The following is a 26,906-nucleotide window of genomic DNA, read 5'->3' as shown; positions in this document are numbered from 1 at the left end:
TTTTTCTCACACATACTACCTCACCCCCCAAAAAAAATATATAAAATTAATAAATTTGTTGTTTATTTTTCATTGATTCCTTGTTCCTTTGGAGTGGTTCCAAACCAAGGTTTTAGTTCTTTTTTTTTCAGCTGAAGGGGAGTTTATTTTTCAAATTATAAGAACTGTTTATCACCACACCATGGGAGACATCATGATTTTAAAGGTGATTAGGTGGAGCATGGAAGGAGAGGAGAGAAAAAAAAAAAAAAAAAAAAACAGAACATGGTACAATCAATCTTGATGTCAATGCCAACTGATGAATAAACTTATTACAATTTGAACCATTTGCTACCCACTGCTATACCATTGCTTATGTAGCCTTAATATATCACCATTCTACATTCTGTGTCAGGTTAATGGGCGTGAGACAATGATCTGATGACTCAGTGTTGAGAACTCCTGCCATAATCAGGCAGAATGCATAAAAAATATATATGTATATATACATATACATATATATATACATATATATATATACACACACATATATATACATATATACACATACTGTATATGCAATTTTAGTACGTATGGAATCTGCAGAAAGAGACGAACCTAATTCTTCAGGCAGGTTAATTGTATTACCATTATATCGTGGTCCCAACAGGCAGACTGTGTCAACTCCATGTCTTCAACATTATTAGAAGGCATAATGCATTGACCATTTGCTTCACATTTTGCGGGAACCATATGAAAAAAAAAAAAAGTTCTTATGCCCATCCCCAGGTTTGCAAAACTACAAGATGCAGATATAAGTAGAAAAAAGGCAATGAGTGAACAAAGGATTACAAAGGCGGAGCATGCCGACAGACCTTTTGGTCCATAACTAGGTCGGATGCGAAAAATATAAACGACAAAAAAATAGATAAAATATAAATAATAAGTAAAATAAATACATAGGCCTAGTTAAATGATAAACAGGTAAATAGTAAATAATAATAAACTGACAAATAAATAATAATAAATGGAAATCAAGCAAATAAATAAACACACATAAAACAAATAATCAAATAATAAAATAAATGGCATGGTCATTACAACATCTTGCTTAAATGTTTATCTAAACGAATCTTAAAGCTTCGAACTGAACTATATTGCACTGCCTCTGCAGGAAAGTTTATTCCATTCATTAACTACATGGTTGGCGATTTTGGAATTAATGTGTTATGACTTTATAGAGCAGCCCTGGTTTACGACATAAAATCTCTCCACCTTTTTATACATACGGAGCAACAAAATCAACACTGCTCTCCTTTTACCACCACAGAGACAGGCCAACATTTCCTGCCAGATGTCTACAATTGGGCTCCATGGCTCTCACTGATTACTATAGGTTTCTGGGGCCTAAGTGATAAAAGATTCTACGCCCTAAGTCTTTTATCAATAAGGATCCAGAACGAATTTCATACCTGGAAGTCCATAATCTATATAAAAAATAAATAATATAAATAAATGAAAATAAAATAAAATAATAATAAGTCAGTCTCCACACAACGATTGCACCATAACTAAGACAAGGCTGTCTATAGATAGTATCTTTTATAAATTCAGGCCCTAGGTTCCAGTCACAAAGACTCGGTAATAATCGTCACCGACCACCTAAATCCAGGGACTGTTGCCAGCCACTGTGGGGCTGCTGGTTTTCGGCTTGGTGAAACCCAAGGCAACAATTAATCGACCGGGTGAAAATCACAAAAAGGAAATAAAGAAGAAGTACTGTGTGTTTGATTAATCTTTTAATATCCATAAAATTATACTCATTCTTCCACCAGAGAAGCAATGTAACATTAAACATGACAGGGCCTTAGGCTAGGTAAAGATTTCTGCCAAAATCAGCTGCTTTGAAGCAATTTAACCGACTACCTCTAACATGTTACAGATTGGTATCACTGAAGCTAGGAATCTAAAGTAGCCGAAGAATATGAATTTAAATAAATACAATAAACCCTCGACATAACGGGCCTCGATATACCAGATATAACGTACAAAAAGTATGACCGAACAAACTCTCACTATAGCGGATTTCTGTCTGTTATAACAAGGGATCCACGGTTATAAAGAATCTTTAGATATAACTACAGACCCCTGCCCCCATATCGTCTGTTATATTGAGGATTTACTAAGCTAATTGTGCTGGTAGGGGAGGTGGAGGACTTTACATGAATTACGAATGAAGTCTTTACCACTTCAGTACAATGACACCTACACAGGCGTCACGAGGTGCGAGTGGGTACACGAGGATGCTGGCGTCGTCTTGATTATATATTTTTTGTAGTTGTATCCCCAGATTCTGCAAACTGGTTTGATCATATTTTCTGTGTTTATTACTCAGAGTAAAAGAGAATGTGACCCTATATTTTATAGCATGAGTAGTGTGATGCAAATTACATGTGGCAGCCGATGCTGCTGTGTGTGAGAACTTGAGTCGTACTTAAAGTACGACTCCCAGCACCCGTGTGCTGTCCTTTCTAGCTTCTTGTGGACGAAGAGTCCTCTGTCACTCGCTTCTCGTGCTCGAAGCAACGGATCATGACACGACATAACAGACTAAGCCAATTAGCCCCCTGCTTCATTACACAACGACTTTACATAGTTTGCGGTTTGCTCGAGAATTTACAAGTGGTACTTAAACTTTTTTAGTGCCCGTACCCCTTGATATTTCGGAAAAAATTCTTCTACGCCCATTCCAATACAAATGCAATGCAAACATATGGAAAGGATTAGTGAAAAAACTTTGCTTTACTTTCTCATTGTAAACATACAGTACCACTGCACTGGTGGCTATCATGACTTGTACCCCCAGGGCCAAGGCTTTGTTACCCCTTGGGGGAACGGGCACCCTAAGGTTAAGAACCACTGATTTACAGGGTAGTCAAGACGAAACCTGTTCAGGCCGTGTCAATTTCTCGTCCATTTACAACCACTCCCTATCCATACTTATCTTGTTTACTGCACAAACAAACCCTTCTGGTCTGGACAGGACCTACTGAAATTAATTCGGGTTAAACGACACACAACTGTAGTCACTTTGGAGCAGAGGAAATCCCCTGTATACAAAGATTCGAAGGTATGAAAAGGAAAATGCAAGGAAAATGTTCTCTATATGAAAGGAATTTGCTTAAAAAAATATATATCCACAAAGCCAGTCTCGCTTCAAAATATGAAAGTGTATAAAAGTATGCATACCTTTCATATATATATGGGGGCAAATATGAGTGTAGTAGTTTCTGAGGGATCAGTTCGATGATTGTAGTTGGGAAGGCTTATAGGAGGGTTATGAGAGGATTATGAGAGGAGCAGAGGAGGTAATTGGTGAGGAACAATTTAGGAAAGATAAGGGGTTGTGTGGATCAGATATGTAAGAAAGCTTTAGCAAAAGGTATATTTTTTGGGCCTTTATGGATTTGGAAAGGGCTTAAGACAATGTAGACAGGAAGGCACTGCAGATACTATCAGACCTTGCCCAACGCAACTTCATGTTTACACAAATACATAAAATATCCCAGTATTTTCCAAACACAATGATGGCACGATTTGAATAGCCTGCTGGGTCGTGTCATGCACCAATGTCTGGAGACCTGTTATTCACCCAACATGAAGGCTAAGGAACTCTCATATTCTTTGAGGTCCGACTGTACATGGGCTGGGGGTGGGGGGTGTAATGGGCAGACACGAGTTATGATAGTAAGAGAGCATGTGTTGGAATTGGAAATGCAATAAGAGTGAGTGGTTTTGGGAAAAGGCGGGGCAGTATCTGGGCTGTCACGTTACCAAGGATGGGATGGTGCAGGAGGTAAGTGCAAGGGAAATGGCCAGGGGACTGGAAACGGTTAAAGATAATAGAGAAAAGTGGGAGGTGAGCCAGCTATTTGCAGACGACACTGCACATGACAGTGTCGGGGGGGGGGGGGGCTAAGACAGTTGGTGAAAGTGTGTGTGAAAGTATGTGATAGGTAGAGAAAGTTGAAGGTAGATGTGGGTAAAAATAAGGTGATGATATGTACAAGGGGAGAGGATGGTAGCGAGTTGATAATAAGTCTTAGAGGAGAGAAGCAAGAGGAAGTGGATAGTTTTAAGTACTTGCAGTCACATGTGGCAGGAAAGGAATAAGTGGTGGAGGTAGAATGTATGCCAAGAGAAGCAAGTAAATGCCGCCTTGGGGGCATAAAGTGTCAGGAGAAATAGGGTGACTGTGCTGACAGGAATGTATTGGGCAGAAACATGGATATTTACGAGAGGCAGAGGAAAAGTTTACACGTGTTTCAAATTAAATGTCTGAGAAGTATAGTAGGGTTTACAAGGTTGGATAGAGTGAGAAACGAGGAGGTGAGGAGGAGGAGAGCTGAGGTGAAAAAGGAGATAGAAGATGGGGATGACAAAAGAGAACTGGGATGGTTTGGACACATAGAAAGAACGAGTTTAAGATAGATTAGTAAAAGAGGCATGAAAGGCAAAGGTGGATGGAGTGAATTTGAGGGGATGACCGAGGATGAGGTGAAAGGGGCTTTGAGGAAGAGGGGGACAAGGTCAATGGGGGTAACTGGAGAACAGCTGTGTATAGATAATACTCTGATGCAAGGAAGAAATAGGTGTGTATAGATAATACTTTGATGCAGGGAAGAAATAGCTGTGTATAGATAATACTTTGATGCAGGGAAGAAATAGCTGTGTATAGATAATACTTTGATGCAAAGAAGGAATAGGTGTGTATAGATAATGCTTTGCTGCAAGGAAGGAATGGCTGTGTATAGATAATACTTTGATGCAAGGAGGGAATGACTGTGCATAGATAATATTTTGATGCAAGGAGGGAAAGGCTGTGTATAGATAATACTTTGATGCAAGGAGGGAATGGCTGTGTATAGATAATATTTTGATGCAAGGAGGGAATGGCTGTGTATAGATAATACTTTGATGCTGGGAAGGAATAGTTGTGTATAGATAACACTTTGATGCAAGGAAGGAATAGCTGTGTATAGATAATACTTTGATGCAAGGAAGGAATAGCTGTGTATAGATAATACTTTGATGCAAGGAAGGAATAGCTGTGTATAGATAACACTTTGATACAAGGAAGGAACAGGTGTGTATAGATAATACTTTGATGCAGGGAAGGAATAGGTGTGTATAGATAACACTTTGATGCAAAGAAGGAATAGGTGTGTATAGATAATACTTTGATGCAAAGAAGGAATAGGTGTGTATAGATAATACTTTGATGCAGGGAAGGAATAGCTGTGTATAGATAACACTTTGATGCAAGGAAGGAATAGCTGTGTATAGATAATACTTTGATGCAAGGAAGGAATAGCTGTGTATAGATAATACTTTGATGCAAGGAAGGAATAGCTGTGTATAGATAACACTTTGATACAAGGAAGGAACAGGTGTGTATAGATAATACTTTGATGCAGGGAAGGAATAGCTGTGTATAGATAACACTTTGATGCAAGGAAGGAATAGCTGTGTATAGATAATACTTTGATGCAAGGAAGGAATAGCTGTGTATAGATAACACTTTGATGCAAGGAAGGAATGGCTGTGTATAGATAATACTTTGATGCAAAGAAGGAATAGGTGTGTATAGATAATATTTTGATGCAAGGAGGGAAAGGCTGTGTATAGATAATACTTTGATGCAAGGAAGGAATAGCTGTGTATAGATAATACTTTGATGCAGGGAAGGAATAGCTGTGTATAGATAATACTTTGATGCAAGGAAGGAATAGCTGTGTATAGATAATACTTTGATGCAAGGAAGGAATAGCTGTGTATAGATAACACTTTGATACAAGGAAGGAACAGGTGTGTATAGATAAGACTTTGATGCAGGGAAGGAATAGCTGTGTATAGATAACACTTTGATGCAAGGAGGGAATAGGTGTGTATAGATAACACTTTGATGCAAGGAAGGAATGGCTGTGTATAGATAATACTTTGATGCAAGGAAGGAATAGCTGTGTATAGATAACACTTTGATACAAGGAAGGAACAGGTGTGTATAGATAATACTTTGATGCAGGGAAGGAATAGCTGTGTATAGATAATACTTTGATGCAAGGAAGGAATAGCTGTGTATAGATAACACTTTGATGCAAGGAAGGAATGGCTGTGTATAGATAATACTTTGATGCAAGGAGGGAATGGCTGTGTATAGATAATATTTTGATGCAAGGAAGGAATAGCTGTGTATAGATAACACTTTGATGCAAGGAAGGAATGGCTGTGTATAGATAATACTTTGATGCAAGGAGGGAATGGCTGTGTATAGATAATACTTTGATGCAAGGAGGGAATAGGTGTGTATAGATAATACTTTGATGCAAGGAGGGAATGGCTGTGTATAGATAATACTTTGATGCAAGGAGGGAATGGCTGTGTATAGGCAATACTTTGATGCAAGGAAGGAATAGTTGGGCATAGATGGGGAGTGCCTGCGTGTTGATGACATTTTGGTACAGTTCGAAGAGACCTCTTCCCAGTCTTCTTTATTTTCCACGGAAGGACTCATCACTGATTAACCCCTTCCACATGACAACGCCCAAATAGGCAGGAAAAAAGCCTTTGGTGTATGTCCTCTCCTACACACCAAATAAAAATCAAATAAATTTCATTACAACTACAAAACTGAACTTCATTTTCAAAATTCTTCGAGAACATAGCTATATGGTAACAAATGAATGGAAAAAAAGGGCATAAAATCCACTCCCACCCATTCCATCCCCAACATACTCCACTCCCATTCACCACCTTTCCCTCCCTCCCTTCCTCTTTTCTTGGCTCCTCTTGGATGACGGGTCATCCCTGCATCTCGCCCACTGCCCTGGGTCAGAAACAGTGCAGCAAGACACAGCACATCCACAGCAAGGCCACTTCATTTAATTGACACTGAAGATGCTTTGCTCTGGGAATACTTGGCCTAAATTGTGCACAATTTATGCTGATCTTGCATTCACTTAGTCGTGGGTTTGAATCCCGTACTACTCGATTCCCTGGAGCAATGCTTACCTGCCCCAATGGTCCGAGAGCATACAGCTTTGGCCGCTGCTCTGTCCTTCCTCACCAACATTGAAACAACTCGTCAATTTTTCATACAAACAAAATACAATAGATACCAATCGCCTTAAAGAACAACAAAGTAACTACTCCAAAAATGAATATTCCTTGCTCTAGATTGATATCCCCATACATCCATAAAATCCGCTCTTTTTTCTCTTTCAAACTTCAGCTTACTCCACGTGAATGTTTGAATTAAGAAATTCCTCAAAACACACCGCATCAAAAATCTTTAGTTAATGGTTGAATACATATACACCACGTATATACTCAAGAAAGCCGAAAAATAACCTGTTTTTTGCAAAAAAGTTAAAGTCAAGGCAGCTATAAAACAAATCGATGCAGCAATGTTAGTCTTTCATTATTACCACCCTAATACATACTTGAGGAACATCTTCAAGAAGAATACCTCAAGCCATGGGTGCCGCTCATCGATAGTATAATTTTTTACCAACATTTGTGTCACATGAAGAATTGTCACCCTATGATATCCCACCTGACGAATCGTCACCCCTGTACACCGAATATCAACTTTGGAATAACAATTAGGTTAGGTTTGGTTGAATGAGGGTTAGGCTTATTGTTATCGACTTGTACAACCGAAGAATCGTAAACCCAGGAGGATGGTCCACATGAATATAATTGTCATACTAGGATAGACCACTTGAAGAAATGTGCCGCTGTCGAAGACTGGGGTGACGATTGTCGACATGATCCCAACATTTTCTTCATTCTGCGTATCTATGAGTCTGCTAATAGGGTTCTTCTCTTCAAGCGCCACACCATCAGCCATCCAGCACCGACCAATAGGAAAGCTAATAGACATCAATAAAACGACTTGCATTACAACTCCTCGTTTCACAACATGCGGATTAATATACTGACTGGATATTTTGTGGTTCCCGACACAACTGCACCCCATCTTTTTTTATATTGTTGCAGAACCCAAAAAGTTAATTGTCCGAGCACACAAGGCTGCGAAATGGCATTAACCAGTGACCAATACAAACGAAGACCTACCACCCGCCCACAATAAAGTCTATACAGATGTCTGGTCTTACAAAGATGAACCAAAAACGCTTCAAGTTGACAAAAAGGTTAAAGCCACAATTGACAATTGGCGACTGTAAAAGGTTGTGGTTCTATTCCAGTATCAAACAAAAATCTCACTTATTTTTACCATTTAAAAGACTTTTTCCTTCCCACAGAATTTATACTAGTTTAGGTCAGGATAGATTGTATTAAGTCAGGCAGTATTGGATGCCTTAAGTTTCATGTTAACTATCTGCGTTTGCGTAATTCTAGAATTTTACCAAGGAATTTATTTATCTCCGAGTTGCATCTCTTCTTATAAACATTAGTAACTCTGCATTAAATATACATCTATAATAACAATAATAATACAAACATATACCAAAGGCTTTCCCCCCCCCCCACCTTACAAGGGAGGTAGCCAATAAACAAAGGCATAAAATCCACTCCCACCCATTCCATATCCAAATACTCCACTCCCATCCACCCCCTTCCCTCCCTCTTATCTTGGCTCCTCCTGGATGACGGGTCCATCTCGCCCACTGCCCTGGGTCAGAAGCAGTGTAGCAAGTATTTACATAAACAAATAAATTAACCACCCAATATAATTGTCATAGTTTACATGTATGTCAAAATGTTTTACATATACACACTATACATATATACACATACACACTATATATATATATATATATATATATATATATATATATATATATATATATACACACACTCACAATCACAAGAATTTCATGGAAATAAACCTACATAATTAAGATTACATATCTCTCAGACCAATATATTACTCAAATATACCAAAATAATGTTTCCTATATTATCACCACTTAGATCAACTAAAATTTAACTTCATAATTATTTGGAGAAAAAAAATCAAAGCAATCAGCTGCCATATTCTCCAATAGAATCTAGATGAAATTATTCCACAATTGCATACGATAAACCAGTTAATTATATTCAAAACCATCAAAACCATTACAAAGAATTCAATAGGACCAAATAACAAATTCTGACACATACACCTCTGTTGTTACAACATTCCACAAAATATCACCACAGGTCATCCGAAATTATGCAATTAGTGAAAATGACCACACGATGCAGGTAAGGCTAAATTGCCGTGGATTGCATGAACTAGTCCTACCTACAACTCGTACCTCCACAAGCTGATGAAGTGGGAGGTGCCAGTAATTTCAGAGTACGTGGTGACTCCCTGTTTTCTCCCATTCAAGGCAACGACGTAAGCCATGCCCGCACGACAAATTGCAATGCAATGCAGGTAAGGAGCTTTCGTGATTCCGCGGCTACCTTCCAGACGTGGGCACGCAAAGCAGCGTAGCGTGTTCGATGTGGAACTATAGGGCAATCCCCAAATGCGTCACTGCCAGTCTCAAATAGCAGCGCACCTTTAAAACTCATTAATTGAAAATCGTTAAATGGCAAGGGTGCAACAGGAATGGTTTTAAGATGACAGTGAGTACGGGGGTTGGGCGCTCGTAGAGTAATGTGAAGAGTCGTGGAGCATCTCCCGCTACAAAACAAAAACCCCCACTGTAACCCTCCCAAAAGGGCGCGCACAGTTCCTCTCCCCCGCCAGCACATAACAACTCGCATTTTTCTCTCCCTTTACCAACCAAACATAGAAACGCCTGCCTATATGGATCCTATAGCTTACCTCTACAAAGGAGGTGTCCTTGCCGGTAGCAATTGTTGAAATCAACGGTTGTAAATCCCCATTTTAGGAATTAGCACGATAAACAAAGCATCCAGACAAGCTCCCCCTGCTGCGCGTACGATGCGAATTTGTCGTAGGTAGAATTGGAACGGAACATTAGCGCTTAGTTCAAAAATAAATAATCCATTAATGCACCCACGGTATTCCATCACAAGCTCTAGAGAATTTTTGCACAAGAAAAAATATTCTACTTAATTAGATAGCAAATTAGATCTACAAAAGTGTCATTAGATGTGAGTTTTCTAATAATCTCACGTTTCATAGTATTCCATTTATAAGAAGAAAACTGTCTTGTCACTTTGCCTTGTAAATTAAATAATGTTCTGTGAGTTCTAATGCAATGAACAAACTCAAAAAGAAAACCATAATATGGTTTGAAATTTATATACATCAGTAAATAAGCTATAGTATTTTAACTTTGCTGCGTTTCATACTCATCTTCTACGCGGAACAAGTAGTGCTGAACAAATAACAATTTGTTTTAATGATTGTCCTAATATTTCAATTTTACACTCATTTCAGAGTTCGAAATTATTATAATTACACCAGAAATTTAAATTCAGGTGATTCGTAAACATAGTTCATTCCAATTTCCCTTATTTACACTGGCGCATTAATACATTATTCTTAAGATTATTTCATTCCTAGTGTTCCCCTAGACCAGTTCATAACAACCGGTGCAGACATGGGTTGGGGAGAATATCCAGCAGAATATAATCCTAAGGTTCATGGGCCTTATGATCCAGCCAGATTTTATGGCAAAGGTTAGTATCCTGAGGGGACTTTGTGAAGGTATGCATAACCTTTAAAGCATTATTCCATGTGACGTAGACACATAATGACTCCGAAAATATGTCGTCTGCTGTCGACGATCTACCAGCTGATTTAGGATGCAAATAAACCCATTGCAGTAATTTGATTGTATCTTGGACTCGGAAATGGTAGTATTTTCGGTTAGTAATTATGTTTGTAAGTAGTAGTTTTTCAAGTGAGGTTTTGTACACTTATGTAATTAATCCGGTTCATGATTGACTATATATATGCCCTCCATTGCTGAAGTCTAGTCTCACTCTCTAGAATGAATTTTATTATTTTGTATGATTATAATAAAATACATTTTCTGACCGAAATAGATACGACACAATTTCTGGAAATTGTTGATTGAATGAAGTAAATTATCTCAAGGTAATAGCCATTTATTCTTTAATTTAGAGAAAATTTATAAATTTACAAACCTTTATCAACTATCAAGGTTTGTTAATTTATCAAATAAAGGCTTTATTTTATTTACTAAATGTTTGAGTAATCATAATGTCCAAGCATATTGTCCTACTTGATTAAAAAAAAATCAGTTTGCCCACTGTTGTTTTCATTTATGCCTGCATTGTAGAAAATGCAAAGGTATTTACCTTTCTGGTCATTATCATTATGGTAAACGGCAAAATGAGCAATTTGTAGGTTATTAAGAATCCTTATAAAATTAACCCTCATGATACGATATGGGATGATAGTGTTTCAAGTATTCAATTAACCGAGCTGGCCAGGAAGCCATTATTATCTAAATTGGGTATTTGTAGTTTGGAATTTAGTAAGATTCCAGAATTGTTCAAACATATTTAACATAAAACTTGCTCTGTCCAGTAGATGGTAACCGAACATAACCTACCCATTCCATAAGCAAAGTAGATGTCCGCTTTCAAATACAAAAAAAAGGGATTTATTTTGCGTAATACTGTGATAGAATCTGAACCTTTAAGCTGGATCTGACATCAGTGTCCGAGTTTCAACAGACGTGCGATTTCTTTAGGGCGTAAGAGGCGAAGGGCCAAGTCCGAGATGTCGTATCGCTTACAGTTGTGTGTCCTTTTGAAATGCGACGTCATTGGAGAAAGTCAAAGATACGTCATATGAATTATAATATCTTCGCATGAGCATCCTGGACCGCATAACCGTTCTCTGGAAAGACGCAGAGTGCATGACAATCTAATAGAAGTGTGCTAGTGAATTAAAGGTACAGGCAAGGTCATCATATTAAGGCAACAGGGCAGGACAAATTTAGGTTTAAGAAGTAAATAGGCAACGAATGGTATAGACGTAATAACCACGTAGTTAGTGAGCGCCGAAACTGTTGTTTTAACCCATTCAACTCCGATGACAAGATGTCTTGTCATTTGGTCAAATAAAACAAAAAATCATAAAACACCAAAATGTTTGATCAAACACCAGAAAAAATATGACGTCAGTCCTCGCTTCGCTGCGAGCGAAGCGAGGATTGACGTCATATTTTTTCTGGTGTTTGATCAAACATTTTGGTGTTTTATGATTTTTTGTTTTATTTGACCAAATGACAAGACATCTTGTCATCGGAGTTGAATGGGTTAATGGACATGGAACTGCCTAGTGTAGGCCTTAGGGACTCTGGGGAAGCTGCGAACCTGGTTTCCGAACGGGGAGTAAGGATCATAGCATTGGTAAATAACCCTCCGTAACCATTCTACCGTTCAAAGAAATTAGGCCAATTTGTGTCTAGGAATGGTGTTTGGGAAGTAATGACGGGTTACATAAGTAAATAAGAATGGAGGACACAACATGAGACCCTAAGGCCTATACTAGGCAGTTCCATTCTTGAAGTTGTCTAGCCCTTTCTTAAAACAACTAGTTTCAGGGAGCACTAACTATGTGGTTATTAAGTCTAGCCTATTTCCCTCTTAAACCAAAATTTGAACCCATTACTGCAAGTCCTGTCCTGTTGTCTTAATATGATGACCTTGTCACCCATGTTAAAACCTTTGATCCACTTGAACACCTCTATTAGATCACCCCGCTCTCTGCATCTTTCCTGAGAATGTAAGTTAAAGAGCCTAAGCCTCTCCTCGTAAGGCCAATTTTTGAGTCCGTGTATCGTTTTGGTCGTTCTCCGGGACCGGCCTGGGGTTCCTTGCGTAAAACTACATCTTGGGATGAATAGGTAATATGGGAGACCGTCACGGGTTATGGAGAATTTCTCGTAACGTCACTTTTCCCTTTTTTTTTTATTTTTTTTTTTTTTTTTTTTTTTTTCATTTATTTGTTTATTTTATTTATTTTATTTTTTCCTATATGGCAGCGGATACCGCCCTGGCCGAGGTCAAGCTCGGAGAACTGGGAGCTTGGCTGGGTCGTCGTAGGCTGGGACCGTCAGCAGTGATGGGCAGCTTTTCTCGAGCCTTTTGGAGGTGGCAGCACAAGGTAAGTCGTTGCTGTTGTTGGTCGTGGGCTGCCTTTACACCAATCAAATCGATTCATGAATGTATTACGTAATGATAAATATATATATATATATATATATATATATTTTTTTTTTTTTTTTTTTTACACAGCCAAAGTTGCACCTGTTTTTATATACTCGATATTAATGTCTGGGCAACTTTGGCAGTGTAGAAAAAAAAAGTAACTTCGATCAAAAAAATACTTTTCGTCACTACGTGCGACGCCTAATGTCGATTTCTGAACAAATTACTCGTAACAGATGACGTTCAAACGATTAGGTATTTGCACTGTGCTTTGAGGCTTATAGCCATCTTGTGCCACGGACTGTTGACGCTTGAGTCGACGGCTCAAGAGTTCGAAACTCGTAGCGTGATGGGTTGCTAATGTCAGTGTTTTTGTCATTCTCTCTCTTTCTTCCTTCCCTCCCTCCCCTTCTTCCTCTCCTTCCTCTTCCCCTTCCCCTGCCCCTCCTCTCTCTCCCCTTCCCCCTCCTCCGCTCTCTCCCCTTCCCCCTCTCTCTCCCCTCGATCACCTTTTCCCTGTATTTCCATTTTTATTTCGTACTTACCCCATATCGTCTCCCCTCCCCTCCTCCCCTCGCTTGTTCCCCTCTTTCCACCTGTTCTCCCCCTCCGTGGCTCCCCCACTTTGCCCCTTCCCCTCTTCCCCTTTGATATCGTTTCCTACTAGCAAGCGCTCTCTCTCTCTCTCTCTCTCTCTCTCTCTCTCTCTCTCTCTCTCTCGCCATATTTCAAATACCCCCATCCTCCAACACTGTCACAAACGGGCGCTAAGTTGATAAGAAAACTGACTATTAATTTTTATTCGCCGTGTAATTTATGGATTATTATTGTTGTTGTTCGGAAGTTGGTAGAGCATAACAGATGGTCGTGAGGTGGGAAGCAAGTTGAAACGAGTTTAGTTTCTAATGAAACTTCGCCTCGTTTTTCGGCATCTAAATTTGATATCCTGGCCACTCGCTAGTTCTAGATAAAAACGGTTGTTTCAAGTTGTGTGTGATATAAACGTGAACGGACGTCAGTATCCCAAGTTTCATACTAGCAAAGCATCAACATGGTGCTAACGGACATACAGAATAGATTCTGTTTAGCGTTTGCGGTGCTTCCATTGCTTTAGCATTTCTCATACTAATTAGATATTACAACGTTAGAAGTCCCCTTGCCCATCCACAAACAATTATGTCAATAAAAATAAATGTTCGGTTCGCTTCGGAAAGGAAACAAGCGACGTGACGTCATTAGTTTGCGCGCCAATTGCAGTTCCTCCATGAACCAAGTTGGGATTTTTTTTTTTTTTCAATCATATTTGACACTTATCAATCTTGATAATATACCTTTTAGTTCGTGCAATTTGTTGTACTACAATTGTAAACTTCATTGCTGCACTGACTCGTCATGTGACGGATGTAAATATAGCAGAGGTGAAGGCGTTCGTGATGTCATAAAAGCGTTTTTAGCAAAATATAGAACATAATTTCACCCTTATGTTCCACAGTGATTGAAAATCTCATCAACGCCCTCTCCCTAGCAGAAATTGAAATTCAGATTAAAGCAAATTATCAAAATGATAGTAGGTAATAAATTTATAATATACATACAAATCTTGCCAGATTGACGTCAAAGAAATTCGTCTTACTCGCTCGTCTTTGGTTGAGTCGAGCAGGAACGACATTTTGTAGGTCTTTCAAAACATCTCGATATGTGAATTAAATCACATGTTGGTGTTCATGTCTATTATAAAAATACGTGGCGGTCTACATGATGAAATAATAAAGGAGATTTGCATGAACTGAAAAGGTGAACATATAATAAGTAGGGCAATTTTGTATTAAAAAAATATTGCTCCCCCCTCTCCCTCTCCCCACGCACCCTGCTTCCCCTTCCCCCTCCTTATTTTTCTTTCCTGTCATCGTTTGCCTTTCCCCTTCCTGGTCCCCTCGCTGCATATACTCGCTCCTCTCCTTCCCCTCTTTCTCCCCCTCTTGCTTTCCCCTCTCCCCTCTCGTTCCCCTCGTCTCTCCCCTTCTTTAGTCTCGTTGCTCACTTCCTCCCCTCGGAATCTCCCCTTACTCGACCTCCCCTCGCCCCCCTCTGCATCCTGTCCCCTCTCCCCTTCCCTACCGCGCACTTTCGCCCCCCCCCCTTCCTTTTCCTTCGGCTCCCCTTCCCCACCGGTTCTCCCCCTCCTCGCCTCCTCTCTACTTTACAAAAGGATTACAAAGAAGGAACATGCCGACAGGAGACCTTTTGGTCCATAACTAGGTCGGATGCGAAAAAAAATGTAATGATAAATAGATATTATAATATAAATAATAATGAAATAAATATAATAATATAGATATAATAAAATAATATAAATAATGAATATAATATAAATGATAATAATGAAAGGAATATTATAATAAATAAATGCATATGTATAGTTAAATAATAAACAAACGGGTAAATTATTCCCCTACCCCCCTTTGTATTGTACCCCTCCCCCACAACATTAATTATCTCCGTTGCTTGTATCGGTTGGTTATCGGATATTCATCCCCCACAGTACATGCAACCCAAGAAGGCTGGCATCGCTCCCTTGCTGCAGGTGACCGTCGCTTCCATGGCTTTCTTCTACGCCATCAACTACGGCAAAATGGGTGAGTTGTAGTTTCGTGCTTGTATGGGGTGTACATGCCTCACCTTTGTTGGGACGGGGAAGATTTGGCCGAGGATTATTTTCTGCCATTTTGGAGCGAGGGTGGTATTTTGGGCATTACATATTGTCCTTGATCTCCGGCTGAATTAAATTGTTTGGCATTGGTAGAAGACTGTGTTAGATTGGGGGGTGGGTATGTGGCAAGGGTGGCAAACAAGGTCATCATGTTAAGACATCAAAGCAGGACTTGCAGTAGTGGATTTAAATTTAGATTCACAAAATGAAAATGGGCAAGAAATGGTTTACCAATAGTGGTCAACGAATGGAATAGAGAAATAACCATGCAATGAGCGCTGAAACTATCAAGTTGTTTTAAGAAACAGTTTAGACAACTTTATAGATGGGAATGACAGGTGGTAATGGACATGGAACTATCAAGTGTATGCCTTATGGTTTCTTGCAGCCTCCCTCATTCTTGTCCCCAAAATTGTAGCTGGAAGATATTTCCCTCATAAATGCAAAGTCCAGCACCGTAGGGGAAAAATTAATATGAATTTGAAATAACTATAAATAACGAAATATTTGGACAGGTTGACGTAACAGGGTACAGGAGACACAATAGTCTTAGTCCGAGTTTATTCCTGACTAGTTTCGTAAATGTGCGAAACTAGTCTGGAATGAATTAGGACACATTAGTTTCCTACGCTGATTTACGTAATGCATAAATTAAAAAAAAAAAGTAAAAAAAAAAAAATCCAAACTTTTTTGGGCGCTGATAGTTCAGAGGGCACCTATGGGCTACAAATTCAGGATTGCCCGTCTTTTCTGGAGAAGTCGTTGGTTGTGTTTAACCTCTTTATTATGATGATGCCTGCGTAGGCATCACGAGCCGCAAGTGGGGGTATACGAGGGTGCCAGTGTTGGCTTCCTGATTATATTTATTTTGTAGCCATAGCCAAGTGGTTCCCATAATCCATGAGCAGGCTTGATTGCACTTTCTGTGGTTACATTCATTCAGACATAACTTTATATTTTGCAATGCGTGTATTGTGGTGTATCATTGTACATCATGCAACCTGATGCGCGCGTGAACATTTGACTCGTATTGAAGTAGTTAATGATATTTAATGCATCGATTACTTGAATCCTCGGGATTCCCCCCCCTCCTCTCTCTCTCTCTCTCTCTCTCTCAGGGGGTCACCGAATTAATGAAGCGGCCTTGCTGTGGACGTGCTGTGTCTTGCAACACTGCTTCTGACCCAGGGCAGTGGGCGAGATGCAGGGATGACCCGTCATCCAGGAGGTGCCAAGATAAGAGGGAGGGTAAAAGGGAGTGAAGTATGTAGGGGATGGAATGGGTGGGAGTGGTTTCTGTGCTTTTGGCTACCTCCCGTGTAAGGGGGGTATGTGTATGTATGTATTTAGTTTCCAATTAGTCTTGTATTATGCATAATCTCCCCAATACAATTCAAATTCTCGTGGGCAGCATTTGCATCACAATACATACATATACCGAAGTCTTTTTTCCCCTTTACAAGTGAAGTAGCAAAAAAAAACCATAGAATCCACCCTCACTCATTCCTTCCCTTCATGCTCATCTCCCATTCACACACACACACACACACACACACACCTCCCTCTTATCTCGGCACCTCCTGGATGACGGGAATATTAACCCATTCAACTCCGATGACAAGATGTCTTGTCATCGGAGTTGAATGGGTTAATAACCACAGAAAGCATGATCAGGGCGGTTCACAGAATATAGGGGTCACTCCGCTGCAACTACAAAATATAAGAGATGACGACACCAGCATGCCCTTATACCTGCTCGCTCCTCATCGATAGCCTCGGAGCATAATTAGCTTAGCACCAGTGGCAGAACTGTCTTAGCTTACTTATCCGATGATTAGCGTAACCAACCAGGGGAGATCAGTCACCAAACTCATACAGGAGAGAAGTTTACATCTTTATGAACAGCCATCGCAGGACTTATGGAAAAATTATATCCCACGTCGTTTCAGGCTCATAAAAAGCTGCATTTAATGTGGCTAAGCTAATTATTAGAATATAATAATAAGCTTAGCTACATTAAATGCAGCTTTTTATGAGCCTGGAGGTGCTAAGATAAGAGGGAGGGTGGAGGGGTGTGGAGTGTATTCAGGGATGGAATGGGTGGGAATGATTTTATGCCTTTTCCTTTTTGGCTACCTCCCTTGTAAGAGGAAAAAGCCTTGGTATATGTAGGCTAATTATGCTCCGAGGCTATTGATATGGAAGGTATTAATCTTGTCAGTTGTTTGTGTAGCCATATTGGGTTGTGTGCAACATTCCCTCTAAGCTGTGTGCACGCACATGTTTTACAACTAGCGCACAAAGAAAAATGTGCGCACACATGTTTTACAACTAGTGCACAGAGAAAAATGTGCGCACACAAGATTTTCAAATTATATTAAAATCCATTCAATGAAGAAGTTCCACCCAAACATCAACTTATAAATTCTCTAAAAGTTTGGTAATTTGCCAACAGAGAGAGGGGGGGCGGTCGCCGATTTAATGAAGCGGCCTTGCTGGGTCTTGCGACACTGCTTCTGACCCAGGGCAGTGGACAAGGTGCAGGGATGACCCGTTATCCAGGAGGTGCTCAGATAAGAGGGAGGGTGGAGGGGTGTGGAGTGTATTCAGGGATGGAATGGGTGGAAATGATTTTATGCCTTTCCCTTTTTGGCTACCTCCCTTATAAGGGGGGAAAAACCTTGGTATATGTATGCCAACAGAGAGACCAATAATTGCTTTGGTGGAGGTCCCATGTAATACGAACTTACAATGGTGACTTGCATGGGTGCGCACATGATTTTCAGAGAAGGCAAAGTTGGCACACACAGCAAAAATTTAGGGGGAACATTGGTTGTGCACTGCCGTGCACACGAAGTTTGAGCTGGATGTAGCCTTTTGGGTGTTACATTGATTTTGTAGCACATGTTTATCCTCTTTCCATTATGATTTTATGCCTTGTCAGTCTTTTTAATACAACATAATAAAGTAGACTTCAAGAGACTATAAGGCTTACACTAGGCAGTTCCATGTCCATTACCACCTGTTGTCCCCATCCATAAAGTTGTATAACAGTTTCTTAAACCCATTAAACTCCGATGACAAGATTCTTGTCGTCATTTGGTCAAAGAATCTTGTCATCGTAGTTTAATGGGTTACAGCAACCAATTCCATTCATTGACCATCCTTTTGGTAAACCAGTTTTTGTCTATTTCCTTCTTAAATCTAAATTTGTTCAATTTAAATCCAGTACTGTAAGTCCTGCCCTGTTTTGATATGTTCCACTTGAACATCTATATTAGACCACCCCATCTTTACAGTTTAAGTTAAGGTGCCTGAGCCTGTTCTTGTAAGGTAACGCTCTGAACCCGTGTATCATTTTGGTCAATCTCTTATGTGAATTGGCATAACATAGTAAAGTTGAATGGACATGTTAATCAGACATACACATACCAAAGGCTTTTTTCCCCATACACGGGTGGTAGCCAAAAATCAAAGACGCAGAAACCACTCCCACCCATTCCATCCCCTACATACTCCACGACACTACCCTCTTCCCTCCCTTTTATCTTGGCACCTCTTGGATAGCGGGTCATCCCTGCATCTTGTCCACTGCCCTGGGTCAGAAGCAGTGTCGCATGACGCAGCACATCCACAGCAAGGCCAATTCATTAATTCGGCACCCTCTCCATCCCCTCATGCAGAAAAGGAGAGGACTGGAAGACAGCCCTTTGGTCTGCGTCAAATTATTTCTCGCACATACTCCCTCAGCCGCCATCCCCCACCCACTCCACCTCATGCATCACAGCATCATCCATACACAACCATTCTCCATTCACCCCTAATCAAACAATTGTTGAATATTATTATAGTTTGTGTTTAGTGTTATTTGGGTATTAGTTAATGTGTGTTTATGTTTGCAGTTCACCACAGGACCCAGAAGTACCACTGGTAAGCTTTTCCAGTCATTCCTGCCGCGTCACTTCCACCACCAATGCTGACACCGTTGTTACCTGCGGAACCCTTCCATAACAATGGGGGGGATTGGCCAGCAGGGGACATAGATATTGTAATATAGTTATATATATATAATTCAAGTTGGAGTGTATATGAAGGAAATAAAAAGATTTTTCAATATTGGTTGAAGTGTTTGATCTACCCATTTCATTACGTTTTCCTGTCCTTGGTTTTGCAGCCGTTGTAATCGGCATCTATCGATGTCATCAGTTTATGTATTGCTACGTGTACATACATACATATAACAAGGCTTTTTCCCCCTTACAAGGGAGGTAGCCAAAAAGAAAAGGGTATAAAATCATTCCCACCCATTCCATCCCTAAATACACTCCACCCTCCCTCTTATCTTAGCACCTGGATGACGGGTCATCCCTGCACCTTGTCCACTGCCCTGGGTCAGAGGCAGTGTCACAAGTCACAGCAAAGCCGCTTCATTAAATCGGCGATCCCCCTCTGTCCCCCCATGCATAAAAGGAGAAGACGGGGAGAAATCCCTTTGGGCTGCGTCAAATTTTTCTCACTCCCTCACCCCCCCCCCCCCATTCCACCTCATGCATCACATCATCCATGTACAACCATTCTTCATTCACCCCTGTCTTCTGTCCTCTCCTGTCCTTCCTCAACAGACATTCCCCTCTTCCCCAAAGCCCCCTTCACCCCATTGCTACGTGTACAATCTGTTTTGGGTCCGTCAACTCAGCATGGTCGAATGTTTTATTACATCTAACGAATGACAATCTGTTGCCATGGGCAACAGCTTCCAGTCGAGACCATGAGTCGCTTAAAGGAGAGGTCATTGTGTGGGTGTTGTAAGTGGAGCACCATATGATGAAGTGCAGTGGTTGTGCCTGGGGTCAAGTTTGTGTTGGTATTGTCTTAAGGTTGTTGAAAGTATTGGGGTAGCTTGAACACATGGAAGTATTAGTAAAAGAGGTGTGGAAGGAGTGAACATGAGGGGTCAACGTAGGTTGAGATAGATGGATGGGGTAAAAAGGGCATTGGGAAAGAGGGGAATGTCTGTTGGGGGAGGACAGAAGATAGGGGTGAATGGAGAAAAGTTGCATATAGATGATGCTGTGATGCATGAGGGTGAGTATGTGTGAAAAATAAGTTGATGCAGCCCGAAGGGATTTCTCCCCTACTGGGATGGTTTGGACACATGGAAAGAATGAGTGAAGAAAGACTAGTAAAAGAGGTGTGGAAGGAGTGAATGTGAGGGGTTGACCTATGTTGAGATGGATGGATGGATTGGGAATGTCTGTTGAGGAAGAATGGGAGATGACAGAAGATAGGAGTGGGTGACGGGGTATGTTTGAGAAATAGATTTATGCTTCCCAAAGGGATTGCTCCCCATCTGCAGTTCTTCATGAGGGGATTGTTGATTTAATGAAGCAGCCTTGCTGTCTTGTGACACTGCTTCTGACCCAGGGCAGTGGACAGGATGCAAGGGTGACCCATCATCCAGGAGACAAGATAAGAGGTAAGGAATGGAGAATGTTGGAATGAAATGGCTGGCAGTGGATTTTATGCCTTTGTTTTTTGGCTACCTCCCTTGTAAAGGGGAAAAAAGCCTTTGGTATATTACGTGTTGTCATGAGTGACCCATCATCCAGGAGGATCCAAGATAAAAGGGGAGGGAAAGGTAAACAGGAGTGGAATTGTGCCTTTTGACTTTGGCTACCTTCCTTGTAAGGGGGGGGAAAAGCCTTTGGTATATGTCTATATATATATATAGCCTTAAGGTGATGGGATTAAGTTGGTGCATGACTTTAACTTGCCTATTTCCCTTACAAGGGTTAAGAAGTCTTTGATATAGTTAAGATGGTCTTAATGATGGGTCATGTTCTGAGCACAATTGTGCCGGTGTGATTTTTATTTAATTTTATCTAAATATATATATATATATATATTTTTTTTTTTTCCTTTTTTCTTTCTTGAATATGTTTGTGCAGATGGTAGGTTGTGGTAGACGTTTGAGTAGTACACTGCTGGTGTAGGTTTTTTCCAGTGGATAGATTTGAATAGGGGTTCGTAATCCTAGAAGGAGGAAAACTACTATGTAGGGAGAGATGGAACATTACACCTGGCATATGTACATAATATACCAAGGAGTTTTTCCCCTTTACAAGGGAGATAGCCCAATTCAAAAAGTACAAATTCCACTCCCATTCATCCCCCTCCCTCCCTTTTTTCTTGGCTCCTCCTGGATGACTATTCTTCCCTGCATCTTGCCCACTGCCCTGGGTCATAAATAATGCAGCAAGGCCACTTCATTTAATTGACAACCCCTCCTCTCCATCCCCTCGTGCAGTAAAAGAGAAAACTGGGGGAAATTCCTGTGGGCTGCGTCAAAATATCATTCTCACACTCCCTAACCCCCTTCATCCCCCACCCACTCCTTTCCATGCATCACAGCATCATCCATACACAACCATTCTCCACTCGCTATCTTCTCCCATCCTTCCTCAACAGACATTCACCCTCTTTCCCAATACACCTTTTACCCCATCCATCCACCTCATCCTTGGTCATCCCCCTCATACTCCATCCACCTCTTTTACTAATCTTTCCTCACTCATTCTTTGCACGTGGCCAAACCATCCCAATACTCTTTCATCAACCCCATCTCCCATACTATTTGCTTATAAAGAGTCAAAACTAGAAACCTGAGAGTAGGCAGATTTTAAACCTTGGCATTTCTGATATTCGTCAGTGGCTGTTAGCTTGCTGCAACAGTCCAACCACATAGAGGCGGTGTACACGGTTCGACAGACACGTGTTTAAAGTGATGTGTGAACGGGGTATTTGGTTGTCGAACACGTTGGTTAAACCCCAAATGCCCCGTTCACACATCACTTTAAACACGTGTCTGTCGAACGCGGTTCGACAGACACGTGTTTAAAGTGATGTGTGAATGAGGTATTTGGAGTTTAACCAACCAAATATCCCGTTCACACATCACTTTAAACACGTGTCTGTCGAACCGGACCGTGGAAACCCCCTTCATACAAGCAAATACGACTGGTTTAGTTAAGTTACTTAACACTGTAGGGGTGGAAAGGGTGCTGGATGGGAGTAGGTACATACCTCTGACATGGCTACCTCCCTAATAAGAAGGAAAACCTCTTGGTGCATAGATGTAATCTTGAACAATGAAGGAAAAATGAAACACCCTAGTTAGGTCTACATACCTGGGTTCCTTACCATCTCCTACTAAAGTGATCGACTTGGAGGTAGAGGAAAGAATAGGTACAGCCTCGAAAACATTCCACACACTGAAACAACTTTACATCTAGGCTGCTGTCAAGTTGAGGATAGTTGAGACTGCTGCTCTATGATGAGATCCGTACTGACATAGGGAGTGTAGCCCCACTCAAGACGTGGTAACGAGAAATATCAAGATTATTTTGAATATTACATACCAAAGACATTTTCCCCCTTACAAGGGAGGTAGCAAAAAAAAAAAAAAACATTCTATCCCCAACATGGAATGGGTGAGTGTTTTTTTTTATACATTTTTTGTATGTACGTATATACTGATTGCAAGCATTGTTGCAGGGGCAGCAGTGAAACAGGCAGTATGGTATATGGTTTGTGTTTCTGTGTTGTTGTTTCTAGTATTGTTTTGAATTTCTTCCAGTCTGCTTCTTTGTATAATAATCTAGGTTGTGTGGGGATAGTGATTGCTGTGGTGGATAGTGTGAAGTGAAGTGGTATGTGGTTTGATGAAGTTATGTCGCCTGGGTGTATTTTGTATGCGGTGGTGGTGTCGGTTGGTGAATATCATGTCTGGGTTGCTTGTTCCAGTGTTTGTAATGCTTGATGGGAAGTCTGGGCCGAGGAAGGTGAGGTGGCTGTGTGTTATTAGTTGGTGGATGCTTTTTCATACGTGATTGTTTTACATGTGTTTTAGCGTTTTGTGTTTTGCATTGAAGTCTCCTATGACGTATGTTGGTTGTGGTTTTTGTGTGATTTTCAATATGCCTTGTGTTGGTAGGTATGGTCTTCGTGGTGGGAGGTATGTTGTGGCTATGATTATGGGTCCTTTGTGTGTATCTCAATGGCTAACATGTCTTCATCAAAGTCGTCTATTAGTTTCTATTCTATGTTTTATTTTTTGGCTATGGCTATTCCTGCGTTGTCTTCGTTGTAAGTGTTTTGTGTGTGTTGTAGTTGAATATTTCAACTGTGTGTTTCCCTGAGCAGTGTTGCCTGTGGCTATGTTCGCGTATGTATTGTTGGAGTGTGTGTGTGTATGTTGCTGTCTGTTCTCTTGTAGCTTCTTCTTCATTAGGTCTTTCCTCACTTGGCACCTGGTGCCGTAGGTCGGATGGTTTTGGCCACATGCTATGCACTTCTTGATGGCATTATGGCAGTTGTTGATTCTGTGTTCTTGGGAGCTACATCCTGAGCAAATTGTGTATGTGGATGGTTGTGTGCAATGTTTGAGTGTGTGGTCATATGAGTAACATCTTGTGCATTGGGATAAATGTATGTATGTTTCTTGACTGTGTGTGTGTGGGGAGGAAGACTGGCTGAACATAAGGATACCGGTTTCCAGGCTCTTCTTTACCATAGTCGAAGTTTCCATTTTTGACCTTGATGATTGTTTTGGTGTTTGGCAGTTTAATGATGTTTGTGATCTTCATGTATTCGTTGAGCCGTTCTAGTTCGTTCTTGATGTTTTCTGTGTCTATGTCCGTCAACTATTTTGATGATCAGGGTCCTTTTGGCGTTTAGTTCTGGGGGGTCAGCAACGTCCAATCCTTCTCCAGCGAAGGCATTCTTGGTGGGTTTTCTTCGCTAGTTCTTCCATGGTTCTGTCATCGGCGATAGCGGTATGTTGAGTTCCGTTGGTGTGTAATTTTTGGATTGGTATTTCAAGCTTGGACAGGAGTTTCCAAATGTTGAAGCGTTTGGTCTGGCCGGCTGTGGGCCGGTTTTCTCTTACATTAATCCTGCCCATTGCGCCGAAGCGCGTTGGGCTTTTAAGTGTGTGTGTGTGTGTTTGTTAATGTGTATACGTTAGAATTGTGAAAGAAAGAAGGAAAAAACAAAGAAAATGGTATGGGGGAGAGGGGGTCGCAGGGGTACGGTCTATGCTCGCGTAGTGTCAATTGGCTAACGGCGGTTAAGGGAGAGCGGCTGCGTTGGCTGGTGCCCGTGTGTCCACTCGCAACGTATGGATGGCTCGGTCGCCGGGAAAGACGAGGCCTATGCCGGTTCCGCTGTAGTAGCGGGAGACCGGGAGGGGGATTCCCTCCCCCACCAGTCGACTGAACAAGTTTTAAGACCTCAGGGGCTATGTTTAGTCGAAAGGGGGGTTATGAGGTGCATAAGAACCGTCAGAGCGAGAGGCGAAGAGAATTGCCTTAGCTCGGGTAACGGCGTTTAAAATTTTCGTCGATATGAAGCTCACGTCGGTAGCGGGGGTTCAGTTTGCACGTCTGCTTGCCGTGGTGTCTTCTGCTCGAGTCCTGTTCTTTAAGCCTGACCGCAACGCATCCCGACCTAGGCTTTCATATGCCTCATAGTGGGCAAGCATAGTCAGCAAGGCAGCTGACCAATCAGAAGCCAGGAAAACTCGCCGGAGAACGGTCGGCAGACACTCGACTTAGGCCTACGTACCCTGCTTCTCATAGTGGGCAAGCGTAGTGAGCAAGAGCGTTCAGAAGGAAATACCACAGCCAATCAGGACCCAGCACAAGTTGCCTGGGTCCGCTCCAGCCTCCTTTATAAGGAGGGGGGCCAAACCGACATCGGCATCCAAGGGAATGGAGCGGCAGACAGGGTGGCCAGAAGAGCGGCCACAGGAGACATGGAAGGCGAAATCGGTGTCCTCCCGAGCCGAACTGAGATCCTGGCCATTGCAACGAGAGCGATGGCCAAGAGGGAGCTGCAAACCCACAGGAACTTGGCAGCCCAGAGGCCGTCAGCACGCTGGTATCAAGTTGCCACAGCGTGTGAACGGCTGACCCCTGGAGTCCGTCTCTCCAGGGTAGAGGAAGTCACCCTTCACCGCCTCCGTCTCGGATATCGATGTTTCTCGGAGGCGAAGGGACAGCCGGAGGCCTGCATCCACTGTGGAGAAGCGGGGGCAAACGGGCTAAATCATTATGTGGCCCTCTGCCCAGCGACCAGTTTTCTGCGTGCTGGCCCCAGGGCTTCGGCCGGGGGACTCATCCGTCGACTGTCAAGGACACTTACCTCGTATCAGCTGGGACGCCTCCTTCAAGTGCCGCCCCCCAGATGATACGAATGGGTTCTGTTTAACTGTACTCACCTGCTGATTTTGACTTATGACACATCACAAACTTAAGCCAAGGACTAATGCCTTCTCTTTTTCACCTAGGTAACTGCGCAGGATGCCTTGAACCGACCGGATGAGACGCGACGGGTGCAAAGGATACCAACCACGTCGGCTGGGACGCCTCCATCAAGTGCCAGCCCCCAGAGGATACGGATGGGTTCTTAACTACTCACTTGTGATATTGACTTATGACACACCACAACAATTCAAGCCAAAGGACTAATACCTTCTCCTTTTTCACCTAGGTAACTGCGCATGATGCCTTGGACCGACCGGATGGGACGCGACGGGTGCAGGAAACTAACCACGTCGGCTGGACCGGATGGGACGCGACGGACACAGAGGACACTAACCACGTCGGCTGGACCGTGGGGACCGACCAGGACCGTGCAGCGCTGCAAATATCGACATGATTCTAACTTGTTAAACACATGTACACACAACTTTAATTGTAAAAGGCATACTAGTATGCCTTCTAGGAGTAGTGGGTAGAGACCTAGGAAAGATGAATATCTTGTAATCAATAAATGTAAAAAAAAAAAAAAAGAAAAAAAAAAAAGATGCCGAGAGATCAGTTCACTACAGGACACGACATCTTCAAGCAGTTTATCCACGCAACCGAGTTCTAACTCTTTCGTATGCGGACGACACTAACCACGTTAGCAGACACAAAACGCTCCAGGGAGCGTTACACGTAATGCAAAACATCCTAGACGGGGCACACGCGTGGGAGCA

At 41.6% G+C, this 26,906-nt stretch overlaps 2 protein-coding genes across 14 annotated transcripts in view; one reads left to right on the top strand and one right to left on the bottom strand.

Moving 5' to 3' along the window:
• LOC143031151 (uncharacterized) overlaps positions 1–26,694 on the bottom strand; it is a 40,428-nt gene extending 13,734 nt beyond the window's left edge. For 5 of the 13 annotated variants that reach the window (XM_076194647.1, XM_076194656.1, XM_076194657.1 and 2 more), the window contains exon 1: positions 9,824–9,954. The gene's annotated coding sequence lies outside the window, so the exon portion shown is untranslated. Of the gene's footprint in view, positions 1–7,749; positions 7,914–9,292; positions 9,754–9,823; positions 9,955–26,397 lie in introns of those variants that run through there. The other 8 variants (XM_076194654.1, XM_076194648.1, XM_076194649.1 and 5 more) reach the window with 7 other exon arrangements.
• On the top strand, positions 10,496–19,984 carry ATPsynF (ATP synthase, subunit F). Its single transcript, XM_076194639.1, has 4 exons — positions 10,496–10,647; positions 12,990–13,111; positions 15,698–15,791; positions 19,768–19,984. Exons 1-4 carry the CDS (start codon positions 10,569–10,571, stop codon positions 19,797–19,799), a joined length of 327 nt encoding a protein of 108 aa, XP_076050754.1. The 5' UTR covers positions 10,496–10,568; the 3' UTR covers positions 19,800–19,984.
• Positions 26,695–26,906: the final 212 nt, after the last annotated feature.

Source organism: Oratosquilla oratoria, chromosome 12, assembly GCF_046742065.1.
Source record: "Oratosquilla oratoria isolate Oo_2021 chromosome 12, ASM4674206v1, whole genome shotgun sequence".
Classification (NCBI taxonomy): domain Eukaryota; kingdom Metazoa; phylum Arthropoda; class Malacostraca; order Stomatopoda; family Squillidae; genus Oratosquilla; species Oratosquilla oratoria.
The sequence above is the reverse complement of the archived record's forward strand: the minus strand, read 5'-3'. Positions and strand labels throughout refer to the sequence as shown.